The sequence below is a fragment of the Balaenoptera musculus genome, chromosome 5, assembly GCF_009873245.2.
Source record: "Balaenoptera musculus isolate JJ_BM4_2016_0621 chromosome 5, mBalMus1.pri.v3, whole genome shotgun sequence".
Classification (NCBI taxonomy): Eukaryota; Metazoa; Chordata; class Mammalia; order Artiodactyla; family Balaenopteridae; genus Balaenoptera; species Balaenoptera musculus.
Genome location: NC_045789.1, coordinates 107,286,527 through 107,314,353, shown reverse-complemented (window position 1 = coordinate 107,314,353; position 27,827 = coordinate 107,286,527). Strand labels below are relative to the sequence as shown.

General features: G+C 33.5%; 1 protein-coding gene across 1 annotated transcript in view; it reads right to left on the bottom strand.

Moving 5' to 3' along the window:
* Positions 1–2,503: 2,503 nt before the first annotated feature.
* Positions 2,504–27,827, bottom strand: part of AIMP1 (aminoacyl tRNA synthetase complex interacting multifunctional protein 1) — a 34,152-nt gene continuing 8,828 nt past the window's right edge. Inside the window, exons 2-7 of the mRNA XM_036852721.1 lie at positions 24,877–25,010; positions 22,749–22,862; positions 20,042–20,212; positions 14,608–14,819; positions 11,798–11,966; positions 2,504–2,749 (exon numbers count right to left, since the gene is read on the bottom strand). Of these exons, the coding sequence (XP_036708616.1) occupies positions 2,583–2,749; positions 11,798–11,966; positions 14,608–14,819; positions 20,042–20,212; positions 22,749–22,862; positions 24,877–25,010 (967 nt within the window). The 3' untranslated portion in view covers positions 2,504–2,582. The remainder of the gene's footprint in view (positions 2,750–11,797; positions 11,967–14,607; positions 14,820–20,041; positions 20,213–22,748; positions 22,863–24,876; positions 25,011–27,827) is intronic.

Below are 27,827 nucleotides of genomic sequence, written 5' to 3'. Positions count from 1 at the left end.
TGAAATATTCCTTAAGAAACTCTGTTCATTTCATATACACCAAGTAATCTTCTGAACAAAAATTCACTTCTCAGGAAATGTGATACCACGAAAGGGGACAGAGAGACAGGAACACTAGTTTCAGGAAAGGAACATTCTTATCATAAACTGATATTAACATTATATACCTCTATTATGTGTAACATAATATATACCCTCACAACTCAATGAGGTAAGTACTATTATTATACCCATCTTACAGATGAGGAAAGTAAGGTATATGGAGGCTAAACAGTTGCCCGAGATCACACAGGCGTTTAAGTTGTATAGATGGAATCAAAACTAGGTAATCTGGATTCAAAACCAATACTACTAAGCTCTACAGACTACTTAGCATCTATAACAGTCATGCACAAATGCAGGTTTTTGGACCTGCAAAGACCCAGATTTTGGAACCTCATTAAACTAACATTCTCTGAGGCCCTATACACACCCTCCGTCTTGCTGATGTGCTTATTAAACTTCAGTGAGTTACTCTGAATATTTTGTAAATAGTGTAAATGAGAATTTACATATTTTTAAAAAAGCAACAACAAATTATCTGTTTGGTGGGCACTTAATATTCTTGTACTCATAGAATACTTAATGTTCTTCATAGAAGGCAGAAAAAATTGCCAATTATATATTAAAATTAACATGTCCTGAAAATGATTCATCTCTTAAGAATAATACACATGGAATTTCTATATATAAGAAAAGTTAGTACTGTCAATAGTCACTATAAGATAGTGGGTCAACACTGCATGAGAAATTATCTTGGGGGAAGGTCAGCTTTTTTTTCTGGTTTACTTTGCAATACATAAATAGATGTCAAGAGGCACTAGCTGTTTAGTCTGTGACCTAACACCATCTCCTACTGTTGAAATTCTTAACGGGCTGAATACCAGTCAGAAGCCAGAAGGATTATGTCCAGTTCACTAACAATGTCATCATTTTTTGTTGATTCTGTAAGAGTTCTCTCATCCCAGCAATACAAATAAAACAGAATTAAGTTTTCTGTAAAAATAACAACTGAATGGAGCTAAGTGGATAACTTGATTGAGTAATGCTTTTATGAAACTTGAAAAATTGGGAATAAATAGTTCAACTATCTAAACAGTTGAAACATTCTTTAAATTATATTAGAATTATTTATAGAAATGTAATATAATTGGGAAAAATCAGAAAATACAGACTCACAAAAAGTCTTTATTCCCGGAAGAATAACATATCTCAAGTACAAAACTTTGGAAAGTCATTTGTATTTAGTTATCAACAGATAGATGCTAATGATGCTCTGTTAATATTCAGTTTTTCATAAAGAAGATAAAATTTCTATGATGGTACCACATCTTGGCCTACCAGAGAACTCCACGGACTTAAATAAATGATACTTTTTATAACTTAGCATGTAGGGTTGTTTTAAAAGTTTTTGTTTTGCCTCTCCTTCTTATTGTAGGCTATAAACAGCAACAGTGCTAGAATATTGGTATGTGTCATTTTTCTTTTAGAATAGATATTCCTACCTCCATAGATGCATTTCTTTTTTGGTATCTCAGTCGTCATCTCAAGGCTGGTGAACTTGAAGCTCATAGTGCCTAAGTTAATTTTCACTGTTCCTACAATATCTGTAAGATGAGTGAAAATACACATTTGACAACTTTATACATATGTATGTTAAATTTCTGGCTACAATTTCTTTTATATATTGACAGTATGATGGTACATGAAAAAATAAAAGATATCAACCTTAAATGCTCTTCTAAAGATAAAAGCTATAATCTTTTATTAGGTATCCAAAGAATCTTTGAAGTCACCTAGAATAAAAAAGTGGACCGTGTTTACAGTCAATTTATTGGGAACTACACTGGCAACACTTTGCAATGTGTTTATTCTTTAGAATTAGTCAAAATTTATTACTAATTATCTTGTTAAATGGAAAGAATAAGTTCACTACACAGTTGGAAGTTTCAGTCTTTTAAAAAAGTCACCTTAAGTATATAAGTCTGGGTTACTTTGGTAAGCAACAGCAATAATGTTCAAATGCCATGTCTCCTAGCGTTCACGTTGTTCGGCTCTCTAGAATCAACAGTTGGTCATTTTCAATACCATTACAATATAGACTAGTTAATAAGCCTGACAAAAATTCTAACTTTTCTTTTTAAAGAGGAGAGGGCGTTTATAATACAGATACTAAAAATACAAGGGCTTCAAATTGCATGCAACATGTGCCTACAAATAAGAAACTAAATGTTAATCTAGTTCAAGTTACCTAAATGTATAAAGAAAAAGCAATGTGCTAGCCAACATCCTCACTAAAACATAAATCATCATGAAACACAGGCAAATTCCTCCCTGTATCATAAAGGATCAAAAACCATCGGTAAAAATGTAGTGTTTCTCTAATTAATTGAAAACAATATATACCAGGTAAAAGACTACTCAAGTCTAGAAGAGAAATAACACAAAAATGAGCCAGTTATAGTTTAGGTACAAGTGACAAATATATTTCTTTTTATTGTTAAGTTTTCTCTAATGTACTTCAGTAACTGAAGTGTTTGATTTTATTTTATTCCACTGTTGGCCATAGTTTGAGCCCTACAGACTCCCTTCCCTTTCACCTCAAAGGGAGCTCCTTTGTATGTAGCCACACATTCGTCATTAGTGTAAAGATCAGGCTGGATCTGCTCCCAAATCTTCTTCTTAGGATTCAGCTCCTTGTCAGGCTCTCCTGTTGGGGGAGGAAAAAAAATACATAGCTAACATATTAATAAACTGTCCATAGAGATTTCTAGTGAATTGTCTTGAATACAATTTCTGATCTTTAGGCCGGATCAGGATTTAAACGTTTACTTTTAACACTTATTTTATTTTTACGATGTCGGCAATTTATATTCTTGATTGGTAAAGTAAAATATTTTGTCATTTCCTTACAAACGTTAAAGATATTATTTTTTACTCTTACAATAAACAGTTTTACAGGTAATATAGCTCAATGAATTGGAATGATTCATTCTAATTAGATTAGAATGAAATGATTAGAACGAAAATACAAATGATTAGAATGAAAATACAAGATACTCATTTTATCACTACATATAAAGAAAGATTTTGAACAGATGAGAGCATAATTTGATGTGTTATATTTTTACACATGGCAGAAGCAGCTTATGCTTTACTATTTGTTTCAACATAAAAAATAAATGACTAGATCGCTGCTAGAGTACTTAAAGATTTCTTACAATACTGGAGAATGGCTTAAATGTTGGGGTTATCTAGCTAAATATAATAACTACTCTGGGTTTCATCTGCTGCCCATTCCACTTGGTGAGATGGAAAGAGAAAGGAAGAATAAGGAGACAGGACTAGCATTTTCTAAGCACCAGGAATATATGTTGCTGCGTGCAATTCACAGAACAACACTGACTCTAGTTTTAAATATAAAGAAACTGGGGCTCAGAGAAGATAAGCTGCTCAAAGTCACACAATCAACAAGTAGAGTGAGATTTGACACCAAAGCCCTTACTCTGTTAGTACAGCACCTTGCCTCCTAATAAATTATCTTCTGAAAAGAAACAAACAACACTTTTACAAGTGGATAATATCCTATCCCCTCTCTTTACCGTAACTCACATTATAAAGTTTACAATCAATAAAAGACAAACACATTGTAGAACATATCTGGTCTAGGCTTAAAAACTACCAATATACCAAGCAATCCCTCTATTTAATGAATGATGAGGAAGAAGAGAGTAAAGTTGAATGTAACATGATTTTAGTAGCTGAGGATGTTCAATAACTTTTGAAATGAAGAATCAGTTTAAGAAACAATGAAGAGAAGTAACGAATCCCTTAAGTGTTAGTTTCAAATGGAAAATGATTTCCCTGGAGGTAACAACAAAAATACTGCTTAAGTATAACTAAGTAATAATAGAAATATAACTTTCTAGATCTTTTTATTAGCTCTTCAGAAACTACCCTGAAACTGGCAAAAATATACAAAACTGTCCTGATATGTAGGTTTTCAGAGATGACAGAACAGTTAATTGAATAATGTATCTACAGTAGAAGAATAGGCAGTGAAACTAAAACTGAAGAGACTGTCTAGTATAAAAGATAAGGATTTTTCTTACTCCTTTAAGAGCATTTGATTATTTGATTGGACAACAGAGAAACTAATTAATAAACAGAATAGAAAAAATTCCAATATATAAAGTATCTATAAAATTTTTATTTTTTTTCACCAAGCCATTGGTTAGTCTAAGAGCATAATCCTACTTTGTTTATACACAGATCATGTGGGGAAGTGGGCATTCCAGAATTCTGTAAAAGCTGAGACCAGACACACTGTTCAGGAGGGCCTGAGTACTAACTCTGGATCCCCCCACCTTGAACCCAAAAAAAGATATTCCCAAACTGATAATGAATTCAAGAAGCAGATTGTCTCAGGTTTGTGTAAAAGCTTCTTATCAAGACCACAGATTGTGTGGGTAAATTTTTGCTGAATGCAGACATAAGCCCCAAGTACAACAAGCTGTGGTGCAGCACAAACTTAAGCTTGTCAGATCTAGGAAGACACTGGTATGTATAGAAAATAATAATCATTATAATACATAACACTACACTTACATAGTGCTTACTATGTGCCAGGCACTGCACTATGTGCTTTACATATATTTACTCATTTAATCCTCTCAGTATACTAAATAAATACTATTAATTACCCCCGCTTTACAGATGAGGAAATAGAGGCACAAAAGTAACAGCTAAGAGCTTAAAACACCAGGCAGGTAGCTAAGTGTTTCAAAAGTTAAACCTCACAAAACTCACAAGAAATACATACCATTAAAAAGCTTTTCTTACAGATGAAAAAGCTGGGCTCAGAAAGGTTCCTAGGTCACCCAGCACTTGTGGAACAAGATCTGAAGGTTTTAAACTTCTTACATAAGACTGTAATAATTTTCAAGGGATAAAGATTTTAACTAAAAATGAACTAGAAACTATGAGAAGAACCTCCCACTCTTGATTGTTGCTTTTAACACAACAGGCTCAATACCTGAACATTCCGAATGTGGCTGCAAGACTTTAACGAGTCAGTAAATGAAATAATGATTCAGACCACTAAAATTTTGAGATTGTAATTAAAACTTGCCAAATTACGATCACTGAATATAAATCAGAGTTGAAAAGTCTTGGATGGAGTGTTAACCTTGTGGTTTATTCATGTTTCTCAATAATACACTATTTGGTAAGGTATAAAGCAAGTTTAAAATGAAAGTTTAAATCACCTCTCACAAAAAAGCATACCTAATATTTTAAACAATTTTTAAAAATGAACTCTATTTCCAGAGAAGCCTTTCATCATTCCTCTGTGTTATATCCTTCTTCTAAATCTTATTTTCCTAATTTTCTCGCCCTCCCTCCCTCCTTTCCTTTCTCTCATCATCCCTATGTGTTATAATCTTCTTCTAAATCTTATTTTCCTAATTCCCCCCCCCCTTTCTTTTTTTGGCATGGCTATCCAAACAAAGTGATGATATCAACAAAAGTTCTTAAAGCTGAAAACTGTAGTCTCTGTAATTGCTAAACACATGCCAATAATCACCATGTGGAAATGGTTACACGTATTGTAAGAGAACTAATCATTCAGAGATTACTTTAAGATAACTCAATCTAAACAAAACACACAGGCAACAGGAACTAGCTCAGAAAGGAGTTTGTACAGATGTAAAAAGCTGTGACTACCATCTCAGCGTTTAAAAACTACAAAAAGCAATAAACATAAATTCCAGAGTCATCAGCTTCCCTGATATGTCAAGACCATGAAAAGCTTAGCACCAACTTAATTATTTTATGTTTCATTAATTGAGCTTTTGAACTATAATAATTGTAACTATCACCTTTTGTGATGCAAAAACTAAAGTATAACTTTGCAAATAGGGATCAATTAATTTTACAGAGCTAATCAACAGAGAAAAGTGGTTTGTTGATTTGATAGGAATGATCTTGGAAATAATGAAGATGGATCCTCAGGTCTGTTCTTCAAATACTGGAGGGTTTGGGGGGGTTCTTTAAAACATGTTTTACTAGTATGTTTCTTTCTGTTTATTCAATAACCAACTTACTGACCTCCTACTCTATGCCTGACATTTTTCTGGATGGTTGGAATATAGTAGTGAATAATAACAACAAAAATCTTGATTTCATGATGCTTACATTTCCATGTGGGCAGAAAATAAATAATGTACAGTTTATCTGATGATGATAAGTGTTTTGGAGAAAAATAAAACAAATAAGGAGACATCTGAAAGATTTGAATAAGATGAGGGACCAAGCCATGTAGCTACCTGGGGAAAGAGACAGTGGCTCAACTAGGGTGACTGAGGAGCAGCTGAAGTACATGAGGTTAATGAAATAATGAGAGGCCATTGTAAGGACCTGTATCTGTATTCTGGCTCAAATGGAAAGCTTTTTAATAGTTTTTTGCAGAGGACTAATATATCTGACCTACATCACCCTGTAGGCTATAACTGAAAATAGACGGAAGAAGGGCAAGGGCAAAAGCAGAGCGATCAGTTAGAAACCTTTTGCAATTACCCAGATAAGAGACAGTGGTGTCAGGACCAAAGTGGTGGAGGTAGAGATGATGAGAATCACTCCAGATATGTTCAGAAGGTACAGCCACTAGGATTTTCTGAAGAAGATGTATGCAAAAGGGAAATCTAGGGAGAAGACTGGGATATACATTCTTCTCCCCTGGGACATGTTAGTGAAGAAGTCTCGTAGGTAGCTGGACAAGTGACTGAATAAAATAGCCAAAGGAATGAACATGGAAAGAAAAAGAGGCCAAGCATGGAAAAAGAGAAGAGGTCAAGGATCAAGGTCTGAGGTATTCCAATTAAGAGGTCAGGGAGGTGAGGAAGAATCAGCAAAGGAGATGAGCAGAGCAGCCAATGAAGCATGAGGACCACCATGCAAGTGTGGTGTCAGAAGCCAAGTCAAAGTTAATTAAGAAAAGGACTGAGAACTAACTAGCCATGGATTTAGCTACAGGGAGTAAATTGGTGATCTTGACCAGAGCAATTATGGTGGAATAGTGGAGAGAGAAGCCTGATTGAAATAGGTCTTAAGGAAGAGAATCAAATATAGACAGGCTTTTTTTTTTTAATTACAAAAAATTATATTAGTTTCAGGTGTACAACACAGTGATTAGATATTTTTATACATTATGAACTGACCACTGCAATAAGATCATTTACTGTCCATCACCATACAAAGTTGTTACAATATTATTGACTGTACTCCCTATGTATACATTACATCCCCATGACTTACTTCTTTTATAGCCAGAAGTTTGTACCTCTTTACCTCCTTCACCTATTTCGTCCGTCCCCCCACCCTCCTCCCCTCTAGCAACTATCAAACTATCAAACTGCAGTTTGTTCTCTGTATCTATGAATCTCTGTTTTGTTTTGTTTGCTGTGGTTTTCAGATTCCACAAAGTGAAATCATATGGTATTTGTCTTTCTCTGACTTATTTCACTAATAAGCATAATACCCTCAAGGTCCACAAAGATTTCATTCTTTTTAATGGTTGAGTAATATTCCATTGTGTATGTGTGTGCGTGCATACACGCACGTGTGCACACACACACCACACACATACACCACATCTTCTTTATCCATTTATCTATCAATGGACACTTGGGCTGCTTCCATATCTTGGTTATTATAAATACTGCTACAATGAACACAGGTGTGTTTTCCGAGTTAGTGTTTTTATTTTCTTCAGATAAATAACCAGAAGTGAAATTTCTGGACCACATGGTAATTCTACCTTTAGTTTTTTGAGGAACCTCCATACTGTTTTCCACAGTGGCTGCAACAATTTACATTCCCACCAACAGTGTAGAAAGGTTCCCTTTTCTCCACATCCTTGCCCCATTTACAACTGCATCAAAAAGAATAAAATACCTAGGACTAAATTTAACCAAGGAGTAGAAACGCCTGACTCTGAAAACTCTTTGTCACTGAGGAAAGAAACTGAAGATGACACAAATAAATGGAAAGTTATACTGTGCTCACGGATTGGAAGAATCAATATTGCTAAAAGGTCCATACTACTCTAAGCAATCTATGGATTCAATTCAATCTCTATCAAAATACCCGCAGCATTTTTCATAGAAGTAGAACAACTAATCCTAAAATGTGTATGGAAACACAAAAGCCCTCGAATACCCAAAGCTATTTTGAGAAAGAAGAACAAGGAGGGGTCACAACTGAACTACACTGAACTTGAAACTATACTACAAAGCTGCAGTAATCAAAACAGGATGGTACTGCCACAAAACCAGACACATAGATGAATAGAACAGAATTGAGAGCCCAGAAATAAACTGACACTCATAGCATCAATTAATCTATAACAAAGGAGGCAAGAATATACAATGGGGAAGAGATAGTCTCTTCCATAAATGGTGTTGGGAAAACTGGACAGCTACATGCAAAAGAATCAGACTTGACCACTTTCTTACACTATATACAATAATAAACTCAAAATGGATTAAAGACTTAAATGTAAGTCCTGAAACCATAAAATGCCTAGAAGAAAACACAGGCAGTAAACTCTTTGAGGTCAGTCTTAGCAATAGTTTTTTTGAATGTCTGTCCTCAGGCAGGGGCAACAAAAGCAAAAACAAACAAATGGGACTACATCAAACTAAAAAGTTTTTGCAGAGCAAAGTAAACCATCAACAAAACAAAAAGGCAACCAACTGAATGAGAGAAGATGTTTGCAAACTTGCTGGTAAGGGGCTGATATCCAAAATATATAAAAACCTCAAATCACTCAATACCAAAAAAAAACCCCCAATTTAATTTTAAAGAATAAGTGGGTCCAGAAGCTAAAGACCTTCACATATCATACATGCTTTGAGATTAACCATAAACTCATATTTACTAATAAGACTCAATATCAACAGAGATAAGCATGATCTTAGAAGTTTGAAGTCTAAATGCAAATTCTCATTTATTATTAGACCAAAACCAGTGCATTCTCAAAAAAAAAAAAGATATCAATGCCTTTGTCTCCTGTAATACTGTTTTCGGTTGCTTGATGCTTTAGGGACCAGTTACCATATTTAAATACTAAAATTTATGGCTTCACACATTTAAGATTTTAAAAAGTAGTGGGGAGAGTTTTTAGCCATTGTTATAAAAATATGATTTGGCATCTTCTAAACTCTATGGAAGTGATGGTTTTGTAGTTGGAAAAATAGTTATTCAAGGCCAAATAGCAATTCAAAGGTTTGAGCCCCAGTTGCAATTTCTATACCACACTTAATACACATAACATAAAATGTAAATCTCTAGACACTGAGCATATCAAGTGAACATCAAAATGTACCAGCAGACACCTTAAGCTTTAAAATGTAAAACATATGCTGAACAATACAGTACTGATAAATCATGGCTCTCTCTGGGAAAAGGAAAAAAAAAAACCAAAACAATAAGACTAATGGTCTGTTGCATACATAGTATTAACTGTTATTTCCTTTTAGATTTACTGCTACAGAAGCAGTAACCTATGTGGAAGCGTAAGTAGGATGAGTACTAACAGACCTCATGTCCCCAAGTTTATCAATTATTCGATGCTGTTCAGCTTGGTTAAGCACTTTATAAGTTATAAGAGAATAATTCAAACAACCTCATAGGCTACTTTAATGTTAGGTTTTTCCCTTTCACTTTACAAATTTTTTAATATGTTATCTACATATTCATGTGGTAAGGCACAAGGAGAAACTATGAATATGAAAGAAATATTAGACTTTGGAATGATGTAAACATAAACACACAAACAGCCAAACAGATTGGAAGATTCAAAAATATAGTAAAGGCAAGAAATCCACACTGGGCTATTAGCATCTCTAATGCTAAATCACTGAGTAACTAAAAAAAAAAAAAAAAAAAATTTCAATATACGTAACAGTAACATCCAGATAATAACAACTGATTCAAGTGCTGAAATATTTATCTGTTAATTCTATAAGATAAGGGAATGAAAGCTGTCATAGAAATAAAAGAACTATAAGCCTTCTCTAATGATAGCCCATATGAATTCACAGCAAGCAACAATCAACAAACAAAAATGCTGATCGTATTAGAGATTCAGGCACATCTACTGTTCAATCCTTCTACAGACTCTGTATAACCTTAAACAAGTAACTTAAGTACTACTGGGTCTCAGTTTCCAAATTTGTAAAATAGTGGGTTAAAGTAGATGATTTCTTCCAGTTCTAAACATCTGACTCTACAATTTATATCAAAAAATAAAACTTAAAATGTACTCATCTTAAATATTTAAATAAAAAGGAAGGCAAATTTTAATCTGAAAGGGTAAACCAAGATTTTAGTTTTTTTTCTTCAATGTGTGCTGAATCTTAAAAGAAAAAGTTTGCTTTTATTTTCATTCCATTCCAACTTAGTGAAATAGAATTTCAGGTTTGTCAGGTACACACATGACGGCCTACCCAAAAGCATGAAGTTTGGCAAAGTGTTTTGATATCCTAGTAAGTAGAGTGGTGATCGTGTGCTCCTAGAACCAAAAGCTATCATGCTGCTTTGAGAAATGATTGAGCCTGGGATTTTCCCAAAACCTGCTTTACCAAAAAAGGTTCTCAGAGCACAGACCATCATGATCTCCAATCTACCAAGGTTCAAGACATACACATGGATTCAAAGTCACAGATACTTGTTAAACAACCCCATGTTTTTTAGATTAGTATATTTTTTATTAGGAGGTGGGAGCTGAGTTTCATGGAAGTTACCCATGCTTTCATCCATTTTTTAAAATCTTATTATTCCAATGTTAAAATTCTTCATGTCTTAATATTTCATCAAACACAGTTAACATAGGATTAAAAAAACACGACTATATAATCATATCAGCCTTGCTATTCCATTAAAACTCATTTGTTTTTACAAATACATCTCCAAATAAATTTTGACTTTTAAACCTAATCCTACTTGTTACCCTAATTTATTTCTGCTTTTCCTAACTCCAGTCAAATGAACATCCTCTGTAAACAGTCTTTTAATTTCTAACAGTTTTTACTCTTATGAGGTCTTCAACTTTTATGAAGGAAATATTTATTCTACATCTGCCAAGCATCCTTTCTTTACTGCTTCAAAGACCTATTTGAAGAAATGTTCTCATGCATTATGAAGTTTCATCTGTCTCAGGAGCATTTTACTACAGAAAAGAAGCAATATGAAATGAACTTTCCTGTTAGATTATTAAAATAAATATGAATTTCTACTTAGAGATTTCATCTAAATCCTCAAGTCTAGTAAAAGCATGTGCAAGTATATTACTAGACCGACTTTGAGAATTATATATTTCCCCCTCCCTTTTCATCTCTTCATCTTTCTGTGTTGCATTCTGAGATAATCTACAGCTTAAATGATTTTGTAGCACATTAATTGGTTCTCTATCCTTATGACATTCTTCTGCTATGGAGGTATCAAAATTAGTATTTCACTTAGGGTAAAATCTCTCTGGTGTTTTATGAAATTTGAGTGTTCATGGGGAAGGAATAGTTAGACAGTTGTGCCATCTTGAGTCAATCTCAATAAACTCAATTATATCACTAATAATGATCATTTAATGTCAAGTCTTACAAGTCATTTACAGGATTGATTTTAAATGTAAACATTCCAAGCATAGCTTTGAGAACAATGATTCCCAAACTATTTTAAATAATGACTAATAAATACTTACCAGGGAAAGCATCAAAGGTAATTCTGTCTCCAGGAACAGACCCATTAGGAGGTGCCAAGATTTCAACTTTCTCTGGTGAACTAGCACACATCACCATTGCCTGAGATACTACTCCCCTCATCTTTGCAGGTTTCAGGTTACAAAGTAAAATCACCATCCGATTTTGCATCTGTGTGAAATATAAATTGATGATTAAAGATATCTAGAGATTTAGAATAATCTTATCTAGAATATATTAAGGTACATCTAATATGCTAAATATCAAATGTCCTATTTTTGTGGCTGTTTTTATCCTTATCTGTGTCTAAAATCTTTTATGTTATTAAGAAGTCTTATATCAACATGAAAAAAAATTCTACAAATTGACAATGCATTAGAGATCAAACAGCAGAGGCAATAATATGTCACTTAAATATAAATAAAGAAATGGCTGAGTGAAACAGATTTGGTTTTGAATTTAATCTGCCATGTACTAGCAATGAGGCTGTATAAAGTTGATCTCCCTGTTTCCTCACAAAAGGAGGGAAATGATATTAAAGACTTGTCACAAGGATTAAATCATAACATGTATATAAAGCATTTAGCTTAGCATTAGCACTAAAATAAATGCACATATTTTCTCCTATATGTTTGATCATTTCCAATACTATGCAAGGTTCATTTCCTAAATTAAAAAATACTGATCATTTAACAATTCAAGCATTATGCACACTACAATGAACAATTATGGCTATTTCTATAATTTGTTAAAGAAGTACATAAATATTTCTTTAAACTTCAAATTTACCCCCCAAATTCTATGATTAAAAAAAAATTAGCCTAAGGCTCAAATTTAAAAGGCCCCCTTTTTGGAGGTCTTCATGAATTCTTATTCTCTTCAAACAAATAACTGTAAAATGCCACATATATGGGAACTTCAAAAAAAAAGTTATAGCAAATATGTATAAGAAAAACAACAGGGTTAGCTAGATGCAATCTGTTAAGAATCAGATGAGAGCTGTGGACCTTTACCGTAGAAAAATAAACAAATGTACAAAATTTGGTATGCAGTTTTGGGGAGCTAAGTGCTGTTACTTTATAGACTGCTTACCAGTACTGACTTGTTGGGTTAGATACAGATGTGTATATAAATAGCTTTGGTTATGGCTGTGAATGATAGCTTTTGGAAGAGAAGAAAAAGTCTAACTTATGAGAACAAAAAAGTTGAAGCTCCAATGAGGAGGAGTTTTTCCAGTTTGAGCTGGCTCAAGATCAGTTGGTTCTTTTCTCCAGGGCTCCTTATGAACCTAACTTCCTAAGTAGTTATAAAGGAGCCCTGGTCCTATACAAAACGAATGTTAAAAAGAAAAAGCACACACATGTGCCAAGTCTATCTTTTTTTCACAGATAAGAGAAATTTCTTCACTGATCTCCTTAATTCAATCTTTCTCCCCTCCACAAAACAACCGGATGATACTATTAATATGTGAGACAGAGCATATTACCCCTTAGCTCAAAAATCCTCCAATGGCTTTCATCTCACTCAGAACAAAAGCCCAAGTTTTTACAATGATCTCTAACACCCTATATCATTTGGCATCTTTATCTCTGATTTCATCTCCCATGACATTTCCCCTTATTTAGTCTGCTACAGTGACACTGGCCTCCTGCTGTTCTTTGAACATCCCAGGTATACTTCTGATTCAGGGCTGCCTGAAAATGCTTTCCCACCAGACAGAATGACTTGCTTTCTTCATTTTCTTAGACCTTTACTTAAATATCACTTTCTTTGGTCTTCCATGGCCACTTTATATAAATGACAACATCTTCCTAGCCTCAATACTTCCTAGATTCTTTCCCTACTTTATTTTTCTCCTGATATCTATCACTATTTAACACACTACATATTATGATTTTCTGACTCCCTCATAGGGATATGAGCTTCACAAAGGGAGGGCTTTTGGTTTTTGTAAGCAAATCTATCTATCTATCTATCTTTCTATTTTAATTCACTTGCCTAGAATAGTTCCTGGCACAGTGTAGGTACTCAATAAATATCAGCATCTAGAAATAGGAATGAATAAATGTAGGAATTTATGCAGGTTCACAAAGCCAATAAGCAACAAAGTTGGCAAAGGACTGAGAGGGAGAACTATTTTAATGTTGAAGTCTATGGTCTCTGCAATGTCTCAAGCACTATGGGGCAGAGGAAATAGGTAAATGATGCAAATTACTAAAGAAGATGTCTAGAAATAGCAAATTAAAAACTATTACTGTCTTTGATTCGTTCCACGGTCATTGGAAATATAGATACATTTAAATATCTAAATAATAAAATACATAACATCAAATTTTTAATGAATAAAGGAATACCATTAAAAATTGCACATTCAATCTTCATGATCCCCTCTCCTCTTTCCTCTTCAGGTATGAAAATATTTCTTGAGTTATAAAGAAATAAAACTTGCTTTCTTAATTTTAGATTGGTGCTTTCTGAGTTATATAACAATGATTTTAAAAATCAAGGAATAAAATTCCATGATGGAACAATGATGTTAAATACCAAACTAAAAACATTTTTAAAAATTGAGAAAAAAATAACATATTTCTTCTATGTTCATGAATTTGATCTTAATTTACAGATCTTTTGCAAGTTTTTGGTAGTTTTATGCACTTTTTGGTGGAATTCATTACATTCAAACCAATCAACTGAATTAATCAATACTGGCTCATGTTGTGCAGTATGATACAAAATTACATGAAAAAACATTAAGAAAGAGGGAATGAAGGTGAAATGTGTATGTAGAAATAATTTTAGCTATACAGATTACCTGTTCAAGAGGAACATGATTCACCAGGCCACTGACAACTGTTCTTAAGACTGTTTCTCCAACATCTACCTCTTCTACATACAAAGAATCTGCATCAGGGTGTTTTCTGGCAGTGATGATACAACCAATTCGAAGATCCAGACAGGATACATCAATAGGCTTAGAGTCAGCACTTCCTCCTGCTGGCTGTTGTTTTTTCTCCTTTTTCTCTCCTAAAAATATTTACAAATGGATAAACATCAGAAGTAAAAATACACTATGAAAATCTCTATAGCACTGATGCTGATGAGCTTAAAAGAAAAAAAAAATGAGTGTTTATCTCCTATCTTCATTTAAATAACAAAGGAAAGAATTATTCATGTCACAATATTTGAACCCTTTTTAAGCTATTTCCCTGTTGAATTAACTGTCTGTATCTCTAGTTAAAGACATAGAGTAGGTGTTGGTAATCTATAGCTCAAGGGCAAATCCAGCCCACTGCCTGTCAAAAAGTTTTATTAGAACAAAATCATGTTCATTAATTTACACGTTGTCTATGGATACTTTGGTACTACAGCAGAGTGGAGTAGTTGTAACAGAGACTTTATGGCCAGCAAATAACCTTTTAAAGAGAAAATTTGCCTTTCCCTGAAACAGAAGTGTAGAAAACCCTTTAAGATTTGATTTACTGTGACTCTAGAGAGTCACATTTTATTCTGATTATGTTTATAAAATTCTACTTTTATTTAAATGCTGATAATATAACTCTTATTAGCGTAAGATTACTTTAGCCATTGAGTCAAAATGCAACCTGTATAGAGTTCATATTCCTAAAGTTTACATTTAGCCTCTCTGGCAGAAAAAAAAATGTAAAACAAAACAAAAACTTATTTACCTCCCAATCTGTAGAGATTAAGTTATTATGGCTTGAAAACATTGTTTCTTAACTATTTCTTTGTTTTATCTTTGAACAAATATTTACTCAGATCTAAGGCACTGAAAAAAGTAAGATGAGTGGCCCATGCTAGCCAAGCACTAAAAATCTCTTTTAAGAAAGTCAGATGTATACAGTGAACATGTGATAAATATTACATACACAAAGAAATATAGAAGCACAGAGAAGAATAATTCTGCCTGGAGTAGGAATAGATGATTTTGTGTAAAAAACATTCACAGTTTACACAAAGATAGTTTATAAAAGAGGAGGCAGAGCTAGTTTAAAATAATGGACAATTCTTACTTTCATTAGCAAATTTTTTAAAAATACCATTTTCCATGTAACATATTAGCAAAGATTTTTTTCAAGAGTAAAAGCCCAAATGATATAGAAATATATATATAAAATTACTACAAAAATCTTAGTAGTTATCTTTGAGTGATAAACTATATATTTATTTTAAAATACTACATACATACTACTATAACAGCACAATATAGCTATTTTCATATACATTTTTAAACTTTACTCTCTAGGCATTTGAAATACCTTTATCAGGAATTCACATTCCAGAGGTGATTGCAAATATCAAAATCTATACCAAGAACTTTGTTAGTCATCATTAGGGATTTTAGAAATGTTTCATTAACAAATGAGTGATGCTTATAAGTGACAGTATAGAAAGACTGTATGGGTGCCACAACCCTTGTGTAAGCAGAATTTTGGAATCTGGCAATCTTAGCAGCCAAACACCAATGGAACAGCCTTCTAATCCAGCACTGTCCAATACAGTAGCTGCCAACCCCATAGAGCTATTTACATTTAAATTTAAAATAATTAAAAATTCAGTTCTTTAGTCATACTAGACACATTTCAAATGTTTAATAGCTGCATGTGGCTATTGTCTACTGTGTTGGATGATGCAGCTATACAGAACAGGAAGTTCTATTGAACAGAGGCATTCTAGACCTAGATCTCCATTTGGTTTTGTGTGCTCCCTCCTCCTCCAAAGGAAGACTTTGTTGTCTCATTTGACTAGAAGGCTGACTGACCCCGCAGCCACAGTAACGCATCCTCTTTGAGGATGGACTTCACCAAACTTATAAGAACAGGCTGCGTGACTGTTTTGTGCCTACTTAATAAAATTCATAAAGTGAAAGAATTAGTCTGAACTGCTTTCTTTGTAACCATACCACCTAGTGGTGAAGTTATGTAGGAGAGGATGTACAGCCCCTAACGACTTCTAACAGAGGCTACTGATGCTTACCAAAAGGAACTGAGAAGTGCTAAAATGGCTTAGGTTAGCTCACAGATCCCTGAGCCATTTTATATTTTCCAAAAAAATTTTAACTGAGTTTAAATACTATGAGAGGCATGTATAATGAATTATAAAAGCACATTTTTAGACATGCCTGGGGGAAATGAAGTCCAGAAAGGAATAAAGGAAAGTTAAATAAAAAAGGAGTCAGATTTATGATTAGAAAAATAGCTTTAGCAGCAATGGAAGGACAGACTAGAAAAAATGAGGCTTGAACATTAATTTAGATGAGCTCATGAGAACCTGAACTACCTGGTAGCACCTAACAAAATGGAGGAACAGAGTTGCGCTCCAGATACGTTGCGGTGGTAGGAATTACAGGCATACCTGACTTTATTGTGCTTCCCTTTATTGCACTTTGCAGATATTGCATTATTTACAAATTGAAGGTTTGTGGCAACCCTGCATCAAGCGTCTCTTGGCCCCATTCTTCCAACAGCATTTGCTCACTTCGTGTCTTTGTGTCACATTTTGGTAATCCTCACAGTATTTCAAACTTTTTCATTATTATTATATTTGTTATGGTGATCTGTGGCTGTGATCTTTGATGTCACTACTGTAATTGTTTGGGGGTACCACAAGCCATGTCCATATAAAATGCTGAACTTAATAAATGTTGTGTGTGTTCTGACTGTCCACCAACCAGCCAACCCATCTTTCTCCCTCTCCTCGGGCCTCCCTATTCCCTGAGACACAATATTGAAATTAAGCCAATTAATTACCCTACAATGGCCTCTAAGTGTACAAGTGAAAGGAAGAGTCACACATTCATCACGTTCAAAAGCTAGAAATGATTAAGCTTAGTGAGGAAGGCATGTCGAAACCCAAGATAGGCCAAAAGCTGGATCTCTTCTGCCAAACAGCCAAGTTGTGAATGCAAAGAAGTTGAAGAAAACTAAAAGTGCTACTCCAGTGAAGACATGAATGATAAGAAAGCAAAACAGCCTTATTGCTAATATGGAGAAAGTTTTAGTGGCCTGGATAGAAGAGCACACCAGCCATAACATTCCCTTAAGCCAAAGCCTAACCCAGAGCACAGCCCTCTCTTCAATTCTGTAAAGGCTGAGAGAGATGAGAAATCTGCAAAAAGAAAAGTTTAAAGCTAGCAGTGCTTGGTTCATGAGCTTTAAGGAGAGAAGTTATCTCCATAACATAAAAATTCAAGGTGAAGCAGCAAGTGCTGATGTAGAAGCTACAGCAAGTTATCCAGAAGATCTAGCTAAGACAATTAATGAAGTGGCTACACTAGACAACAAATTTTCAATGCAGATGAAACAGCCTTCTACTGGAGGAAGATGCCATCTAGGACTTTCATAGCAAGAGAGGAGAAGTCAATGCCTGGCTTCAAAGGACAAGCTGACTCTCTTGTTAGGGGCCAATGTAGCTGGTGACTTGAAGTTGAAGCCAATGCTCATTTACCATTCTGAAAATCCTAGGGCCTTTAAGAATGATGCTAAATCTAGTTTGTTTGTGCTCTATAAATGGAACAACAAAGCCTGGATGACAGTATGTCTGTTTACAACATGGTTTACAAAATATTTTAAGCCCACTGTTGAGACTTTCAGCTCACAAGAATGATTCCTTTCAAAATGTTACTGCTCACTGACAATGCACCTGGTCACCCAAGAGCTCTCTTAAAGATGTACAATGAGATTAAGGTTGTTTTCACGCCTGTTAACACAACATCCATGCTACAGCCCACGGATCAAGGAGTTTGACTTTCAAGTCTTATTCTTTAAGAAATATATTTTTTAAAGCTATAGCTGCCATACATAGTGATTCCTCTGATGGATTTAAGCAAACTAAATTGAAAACTTTCTGGAAAGGATTCACCATTCTAGATGCCATTAAGAACATTTGTGATTCATGGAAAGAGGTCAAATATCAACAGTAGCAGGAGTTTGGAAGAAGCTGATTCCAATCCTCATGTATAACTTGCGGGGTTCAAGATTTCAGTGGAGGAAGGAACTGCAGATGTGGTGGAAATAGCAAGAGAATTAGAATTGGAAGTGGAGCCTGAAGATGTGACTAAATTGCTGCAATCACATGATAAAATTTTAATGGATAAGGAGTTGCTTCTAATGGATGAGCAAAGAAAGTGGTTTCTTGATATGGAATCAACTCCTGGTGAAGATGCCGTGAAGACTGCTGAGGATAACAAAGGATTTAGAATATTACATAAACTTAGTTGATAAAGCAATGAATGACAGGGTTTGAGAAGACTGACTCCAATTGGGAAAGAAATTCTACTGTGGGTAAAATGCTATCAAACAGCATATGTGCTACAGAGAAATAGTTTGTGAGAGGAAGATTCAATCAGTACAGCAAACTTCATTGTTGTCTTAAGAAACTGCCACAGCACCCCACCCTTCAGTAATCATGAGCCTGATCAGTCAGCAGCACTCAACATTGAGAAAAGACTCCCCCAGCAAAAAGATGATGACTTGCTGAAGGTTCAGATGATGGTTAGCATGTTTTAGCAATAAAGTATTTTTAATTAAGTTATATACATTATTTTTTTTAGACACACTGCTATTGAACATTTAACAGACTACAGTATAAACATAACTTTCATATGTACTAGGAAACCAAAGAATTCTTGTGACTTGCTTTCTTGTGATATTCGCTTTATTGCAGGGGCCTGGAACTGAACCTGCAATATCTCCGAGGTATGCTTGTATAGGCTTTGGTAGCCAATTAAATATGAAATTGAGGGACAGGGACAAGTTAAGGTTGACTCTAAGATTTCTACTCTAGTTGCCTAAGTGGACTGTGATATACTCTGCACTTCAGATCTTAATGGGTTCCTAAAACTTCAACACCCCCATGCTAGTTGAGAAATTCTGCTTTGACTGGAATATCCCTTTCCTATCTTCACAACTGGTTCTAAGCTAACTTTCTACCTGTGATTTCTCTGAAACTATCCCCTATATATACACCTAAATTCAGTCATACCAAACTACACATAGGCCTCTATACTTAATCTCTTTGTTTTTAGTTATGCTGGTCCCTCTACCTCAAATGCCACACTCTTATCCTGTCATCCTTTAGGGCCCAGATTCTATGTTCCATTATCCTATTGTTCCTGACTTTAGTTCATAAAAGTCTGAACTTTCTTCCTGACACCATTATTATTATCAAAAATGCTGACATCTGATAAACCAGTCAAGTGCCAAATAACTTCAACTGTTCAAAAATACCTTTCTTTTCAATTTTCTCTTTCATCTTCTTTTCTTCTTCTCCTCCTCCTCCTTTTATCTGCTCTTTGGCACCAGAAGATATGGCTGTTATTGGTATAGACTGTATCACATTTTCAGAAACCACAGAATCAGCTTGCAGTGGAATACCAGATGGGAATGGTATCTGTTTTACTGAGAGAGAAAATGAAAATAATGTCATTTATATTAAACAACAAACAAATGGAAAACTGTGAATAACAAATATGAACTCTATTTTTTTTAATTGAAATATAGTTGTACAATATTATGTTACAGGCGTACAATATAGTGATTCACAATTTTTAAACATTATACTCCATTTATAGTTATTATAAAATACTGCCTATATTCCCCATGATGTATAGTATATCCTTGTAGCTTATTTTATACACAATAGTTTGTACCTCTTAATCCCCAACTACTATATTGCCCCTCCCCCTTCCCCTCTCGAGTGGTAACCACTGGTTTGTTCTCTGTGTCAGCTTTTTTATTATATTCACTAGCTTGTTATAATTTTTAGATTCCTCCTATAAGTGATACACTATTTGCCTTTTTCTGTCTGAATTATTTCGCTCAGCATAATACCCTCTGAGTCCACCCATGTTGCTTCAAATGGCAAAATTTCACGCTTTTTTATGGCTGAGTAGTACTCCACTGTGTTTGTATGTATATACTACATCTTCTTTATCCATTCATCTGTTGATGGACATTTAAGTTGCTTCCATATCTTGGCAATCATAAACAACGCTATGAACATTGGGGTGCATGTATCTTTTTGAATTAGTGTTTTTGGTTTTTTGGATATATAACTAGGAGTGGAACTGCTGGGTCATATGGTAGAACATGAACTCTTCTTAAAAAGGAAATTCAGTGTGTATGATTATCAAGTCTCGACTATCTGAGACTGTAGAAAGGCTGCCAAGAAATTAAGTTTATTTTAACCATAAAAGAATAAATGCATTATTCTCCTTCAATCACTAATGATTAAACTGAGAAAATTTTAGATAACAATGTAAGCTAATATTTATTATAAACTTACTATGTCCCAGACACTTTTCAAAATGCTTTATCTGAATTAACTCTTGTAATTCTCATAAATACCCTAAGCAGTAAGTTTTATTCATATCCACATTTACAGATGATCAACCCGAGCCATACAGAAGTTAAGAAACTGGCCCATCACACACATAGTGAGAAAGGGAAATAAGAATTTATACCCAGGTTGTCTGTCTCCAGAGATTACACCCCCTCATGGTTTGGCAAGATGGCATGTTTTTCACTCAGGTTTTCTCTTAAATAGAACAATCAACTGAAAAGATGTTTTAGTAACAATCATTTTTACATCAGAAGTAATGGAGAGACAGCAGCATTATTTGCCCATAATTCTGTTTCAAAAAACATTTTAAAGAAATAAAGAAAATTGCTCCAGCAATGTTAAAAACATACTCACTGCCTAGTAAACATGGAAGAATATAATCTTGTGAGGGATTTTGATGTGGCTTATATTCCAGCCAATATTCAAACCACTTTTCAGAGGTATTTTTAAAGTTCTTTGAAGGCTTCTTTTAGTAATATGAAGCTCCATCTACCCCTATTTTATGTTTCACCAAGACAGAATTCAGTACTTTAATTCAAACTGTTTGTTTTAGCATTTTATTACGATCACAGTTTAAAAGTTTAATGTTTACAGGGCAATCTTCTAGAACTAGGAGAAATGAAAAGCAGTTTTACACTGCTAATATTTTAGCTGTTTATTTAATTCTGCACCTGTATTCCAAATCTCCTAATCTTGGAAAACATCAACTATTTTCCAGTGACAAATAATATTCTCTCCAGTTGATAGTTTTAAGCATACATTATTGGTTTTTTTCCTCTTACTTTTATTTAGCTAGGGTAGAATGCATACTAGAGCATTCAGAATAACTTAGTGACAGAATAAATGTCAAAAGGGAGTAGTAAGACAGGGATTCACTACACCCGGGCCTCCTTAATTCACCCAGGAAGGATTTTCTACAATATAATCAAATGTTTTTCCACGTGGTACTTTGAAATTATAACAGAACTATTCTTACTATTAATGTCATTTTATAATAATGTGAATTTATCTAGAAACCTTTAAAATAGTTCAATAAAAATTTTCATTTTTTTTTTCAACATAATTGTTGGAATGATAATTATATGCTGGCTTGGGTAACTTAAAAATAGTATTTGGTTTCAGGCAAATGACTATACATCTCTAAGCTTCAATGTGTAAAACAAGGATAATTTGTATACATGTAATTTTAAGGATAAAATATATAATGTATATGAAGCACTTGGCACGTAGTGCCTGGCATAAAGCAAAACTTAGTAAATGTTAACTAAATATTATTATGGCTTATTTTCAACAACTATATAGTGACATAGTTGATGATGATCAAGGGAATAGTGATGATCAAGTTTAATAGGGAATAGTGATGATCACAGTACAGAGATTAGAAGTACAGCTTTCTGAACTCCAGCTTTGACACTTTTTGCATGATCCTAGGCAAGACCATTTACTTGCATTTTCTAAGTCTATATTTTGTCTTCAATATAAGAGGATAAATGCATGAATGCTTGAGTAACCAAGCATAAAACCTAACTTAATAAACAATATAATAATTATTATTATGAATAAAAACAACCTATTATTTCTGTAATTAATCACCTCCATTTTGAATTTCTGCCTTAATTAGCTCTTGTTTCAATTCTTCAATTTCTTTCTTCAATTTAGCATTTTCAACTCGAAGTTTCTTCTCTTCTCTCAAAGTTGCCTGCAAAACTGGGATCAAGAACAACCAGTTAAGATATAGTTATGTTTTCTAAAAGGTTTCTTATGGATACTACTTAAAAAAAGCATAGCCAGTATAAACAAAGCCAGTAACCAAATGTTTGGCCAGTTTCTTTATATCAGTTTAGTATTTATTAAAATAACATGATATTTAAAAGAGAGAGAGAAAAAGGGAAATAAATCTGTGAAGTAATAACAACATAAAAGGTTTTATCAATCATTTTCCTAGCTTTTATAAAAATTCTTATGAACCTGGCTCAGAGTGTCAGTAACAGGTTAACTGTAAGAAAGAGAGACAAATATTAGACATATTAAACTTTTAAAAAAGTCTAAGATCTAATAATGATAACCAAACAATAAAAAAGTATTCTCATTTCTTCCTTTTTAGTGATTACCTTGTAAAAGGAACTGAATAATCTTTTACTCCTAATGTCTCAAAAGTTAAGCTGGTCAAACATTTAATGAATGAAATAACTTCAAAGATTTGCTCAACACATAATATGTGTGTTCAAGGTCAGCAATAGGGTATACAAAAATATAAAAGAAAAACAGTGATTCTCGGTGGGGTTGGTACTGCTCCCTAGGTGGGATTTTGAAAATCTGTGGAAGTATTTTTTGTTGTCACAAATAATGGGAGTCATTACTGGCATTTGTTAGGCAGGGGTCAGGGATGCCAGATGTCCTGCAATATGCTAGATATTCCTGTAAAATGAAGAACCGTCTTACGTTCTGCAGGATTTTGCAGTGACCCACTGTACATTTGTGTAAGTGAAAATCCTGTTAATTATTTGAGCCTAGATCCTAATTACTTTTTATATATAAACATTCTTAAACATTTTCATTATACTCTGAATTTTCTAGGAATCAAGTACCATGTAAATCAAGAGTAGACTGTACTTTATTTTGTTCAAGAGCTTTACATAAAGAATCATTCATCATTCTGAGTAAATCAAAAACATGACTGAAAACTGCTTTTGGTATCTGAGTTGCCTATACCAAGGCACACTACTGTATCAATCTATATTATACCTGTTGCATTTTTGGTGATACCACGTATGTGAACCATGTAGCATGTGACCCTCTCATATGTCAGGCAGTATAGTCCTGCCTGAGTATTTACTTACTGAAATACACATTTTTATTATTACTACTATTCACAAATTACTTCCTTTTTAATTCTCCTCTATATTACATATATCTCTAATCTCTTCATCTTACTAATGAAAAGAAATATTAAGAATTTTTAAAAATAAGAAAAATCCTTTTAAAATTCTAAGAAAAACAATAACAATGTTTATAAAACATTATAAAAATAATTAAAACAGTATTTAAAATTAAGAAAAAAATTGATAATGGGAAAAATTTTTAGAGAATGAATGTAGGATTCTATAAGCCATTCAGTTTTATGCAGCAAAGAAAAGCATTTATTTCTATAAGTGATGGCAAAGATTCTGGAATTTTCATAACATTAACATTGGCTATTGAGAAATAAAACATACTTAAACAAACAAAACAGAAAACAACCTAAACTTTAAAAGCAAAAATTCAGATTTGATATTTTTTGTATGCATCATAGCAATTTCCAGGTAAAACTTAAGCACTGGAAAAAATGTAAAAATCATTTCAGAAAATACCCTAGCAGAGAGTAATGTGAAAGTATACATTTTCTTCTATACAAGGTTAGAGGAGATATTTGAGTTCATATTTGACTCCACTCAATTTTCTTCATTTTTAATCTCTAATTCTATACCAACTTAAGTATTTTATCAGTCTTGAAATAATACATTGTTTTCTCTAAATATCACATATTCACTATACACCAATTCTAACTTATCTTAATCCTACATTATTTCACTCATAATTGCAATATTAAAGGAATATAGAAGTCATCATCAAGTTTGTGAAATAATAATATATGTGGTAAACATTTTTTTTTTGCTCTGTCAATATATGAATTCATTTTAAGTTATCTCCCTAGAAAATTTAAATTTTCTAATTTTCTTACTTGCTTTCTCCTTAAGAAGAGCAACCTGCTGCTTAAGATATTCAATTATTTGATCTGCCTCGGCACCCTTCTGTTCCAGTCTCTTGAGAACAGCATCACTGGCTGCCATTTTTGCCAAGAAACAGCAGAAAATCCTAAGTGAAAAAATGAAAGTGATACATTATACTGTAGAATGAATAAATTTATTGTACAGGACACCATGCACAAGCAGTCTGAGATGAAAAACATTTTCTACTGTAACAGAAAAATGTTAGAAAAATACTTTTCCTCTGAAGAGCAACAAACCAAACAAAAGGCAGAAATGTTAATAGATTAATTCCTCATTCTGTTTGGAAAAGAAAATCAATTTTTTCCTAAAAGCATGAAAACATGCTATTTAATCATATTTTAGGTTGGAAAGTTTTAAAGAAAGCTTTAAAATACTGCAGAATACTATGACATAAGATAGAAACACTAAGGGACAGACTAACAACAACCTTAACTAAGGGATAACTGAGTACCACACCTGAGTTCCAAAGTAAAGACAATTGCTGAATTCCTTCTTTATATGTTTCCTTCGTATATTGGATATTTCTACTGTTTATTTAATTATGTACAAACTTATGTGTAAGGAAGAACATGTAAACTAGAAAGGCAAATATTAAAAGAAAATGATCGACAATTAGGAAAACACCAATATTAAACATATACCTACTCAGAAATAGTATCAGTATATATATACTGTATCCTTTGTAAAAAAAATTGAATTAGAATTTTAACTGTATAATAATGTATAGAAATTAGAAAACATATCAATATGCAGAAAAATGCATATATAAGCAAAATTCTGAGATTAATTCATCATGTTAAAGTTCTAACTGCCAAATGTTAAGACAAATAGTCACACTCAGAAGAGAGGGTTAATCATTAACAATACTATGAACTGCTCTTTGCCCCTAATTTAACATCAATTTATAATCCAAAGTATGCCACAAGCATTGCTGAAATAATTCTAATTTTAAATAAATGATGCACACTCAATAAATGGTGAAATTTTTTGATAAAATAATTGGCTAGTAGTGGACAAGATTGCTTTAAAATTTTAAATTATTAGGCAATAACCATCCTATATAAAGAACATTCTGAGATGTTTACTTTATAAAAAGAAAACCAACCCCAAAAAACTTTATGCTAAAGTTGACAATTTATGATATGGAAGCAATTTTAAAAACCCTATAAAAATAAAATTGCTAGTAATGAAGAAAATATAAATGGGGTGGTGGTGGTTAACCTGGAAAAGTCACAATAAACTCCTCCATGGACTATTATTTAATAGTTTAGAAAATGCAGAGGAAAAAAAGTTACAAAAATGAAAATGAAGATATAACCTTTTAAATTCTGCCAATTTTTACCAAAAGTGAATACAGAATACCCTGTTGTTCCTCAAATGTCTGCAAAGCCAGAATCTTAGAGAAAACAATGTTAGTAACAGAGAAATGTTAGTGGAAAACACATCCACATATGTAAGCCATGAACTCTTAAAATAGAGAATAGAGAAGGATCCTACGCAACCATTTTTACTTTTTTAAGGAACCTCCATATTGTTCTCCACAGTGGCTGTATCAATCTACATTCCCACCAACAGTGCAAGAGGGTTCCCTTTTCTCCACACCCTCTCCAGCATTTGTTATTTGTACACTTTCGGATGATGCCCATTCTAACTGGTGTGAGGTGATACCTCATTGCAGTTTTGATTTGCATTTCTCTAATAATTAGTGATGTTGAGCAGCTTTTCATGTGCTTCTTGGCCATCTGTATGTCTTCTTTGGAGAAAGGTCTATTTAAGTCTTCTGCCCATTTCTGGATGGGGTTGTTTTTTTAATATTGAGCTGCATGAGCTGTTTATATATTTTGGAGATTAATCCTTTGTCCGTTGATTCGTTTGCAAATATTTTCTCCCATTCTGAGGGTTGTCTTTTTGTCTTGTTTATGGTTTCCTTTGCTGTGCAAAAGCTTTGAAGTTTCATTAGGTCCCATTTGTTTATTTTTATTTCCATTTCTTTAGGAGGTGAATCAAAAAAGATCTTGCTGTGATTTATGTCAAAGAGTGTTCTTCCTATGTTTTCCTCTAAGAGTTTTATAGTGTCCGGTCTTACATTTAGGTCTCGAATCCATTTTGAGTTTATTTTTGTGTATGCTGTTAGGGAGTGTTCTAATTTCATTCTTTTACATGTGGCTGTCCAGTTTTCCCAGCACCACGTAGTGAATAGACCGTCTTTTCTCCATTGTATATCCTTGCCTCCTTTGTCATAGATTAGTTGACCATAGGTGCGTGGCTTTATCTCTGGGCTTTCTATCTTGTTCCATTGATCTATGTTTCTGTTTTTGTGCCAGTACCATATTGTCTTGATTACTGTAGCTTTGTAGTATAGTCTGAAGTCAGGGAGCCTGATTCCTCCAGCTCCGTTTTTTTCCCTCAAGACTGCTTTGGCTATTCGGGGTCTTTTGTGTCTCCATACAAATTTTAAGATTTTTTGTTCTAGTTTCGTAAAAAATGCCACTGGTAATTTCATAGGGATTGCATTGAATCTGTAGATTGCTTTGGGTAGTATAGTCATTTTCACAGTATTGATTCTTCCAATCCAAGAACATGCTATATCTCTCCACCTGTTGGCATCATCTTTAATTTCTTTCATCAGTGTCTTATAGTTTTCTGCATACAGGTCTTTTGTCTCCCTAGGTAGGTTTATTCCTAGGTATTTTATTCTTTTTGTTGCAATGGTAAATGGGAGTGTTTCCTTAATTTCTCTTTCAGATTTTTCATCATTAGTGTATAGGAATGCAAGTCATTTGTTTCTATGTAGTTTTTTATTTCTTCTTTGATTTCTTCAGTGACCTCTTGGTTATTTAGTAGCACACTGTTTAACCTCCATGCATTTATGTTTTTTACAGTTTTTTTCCTGTAATTGATT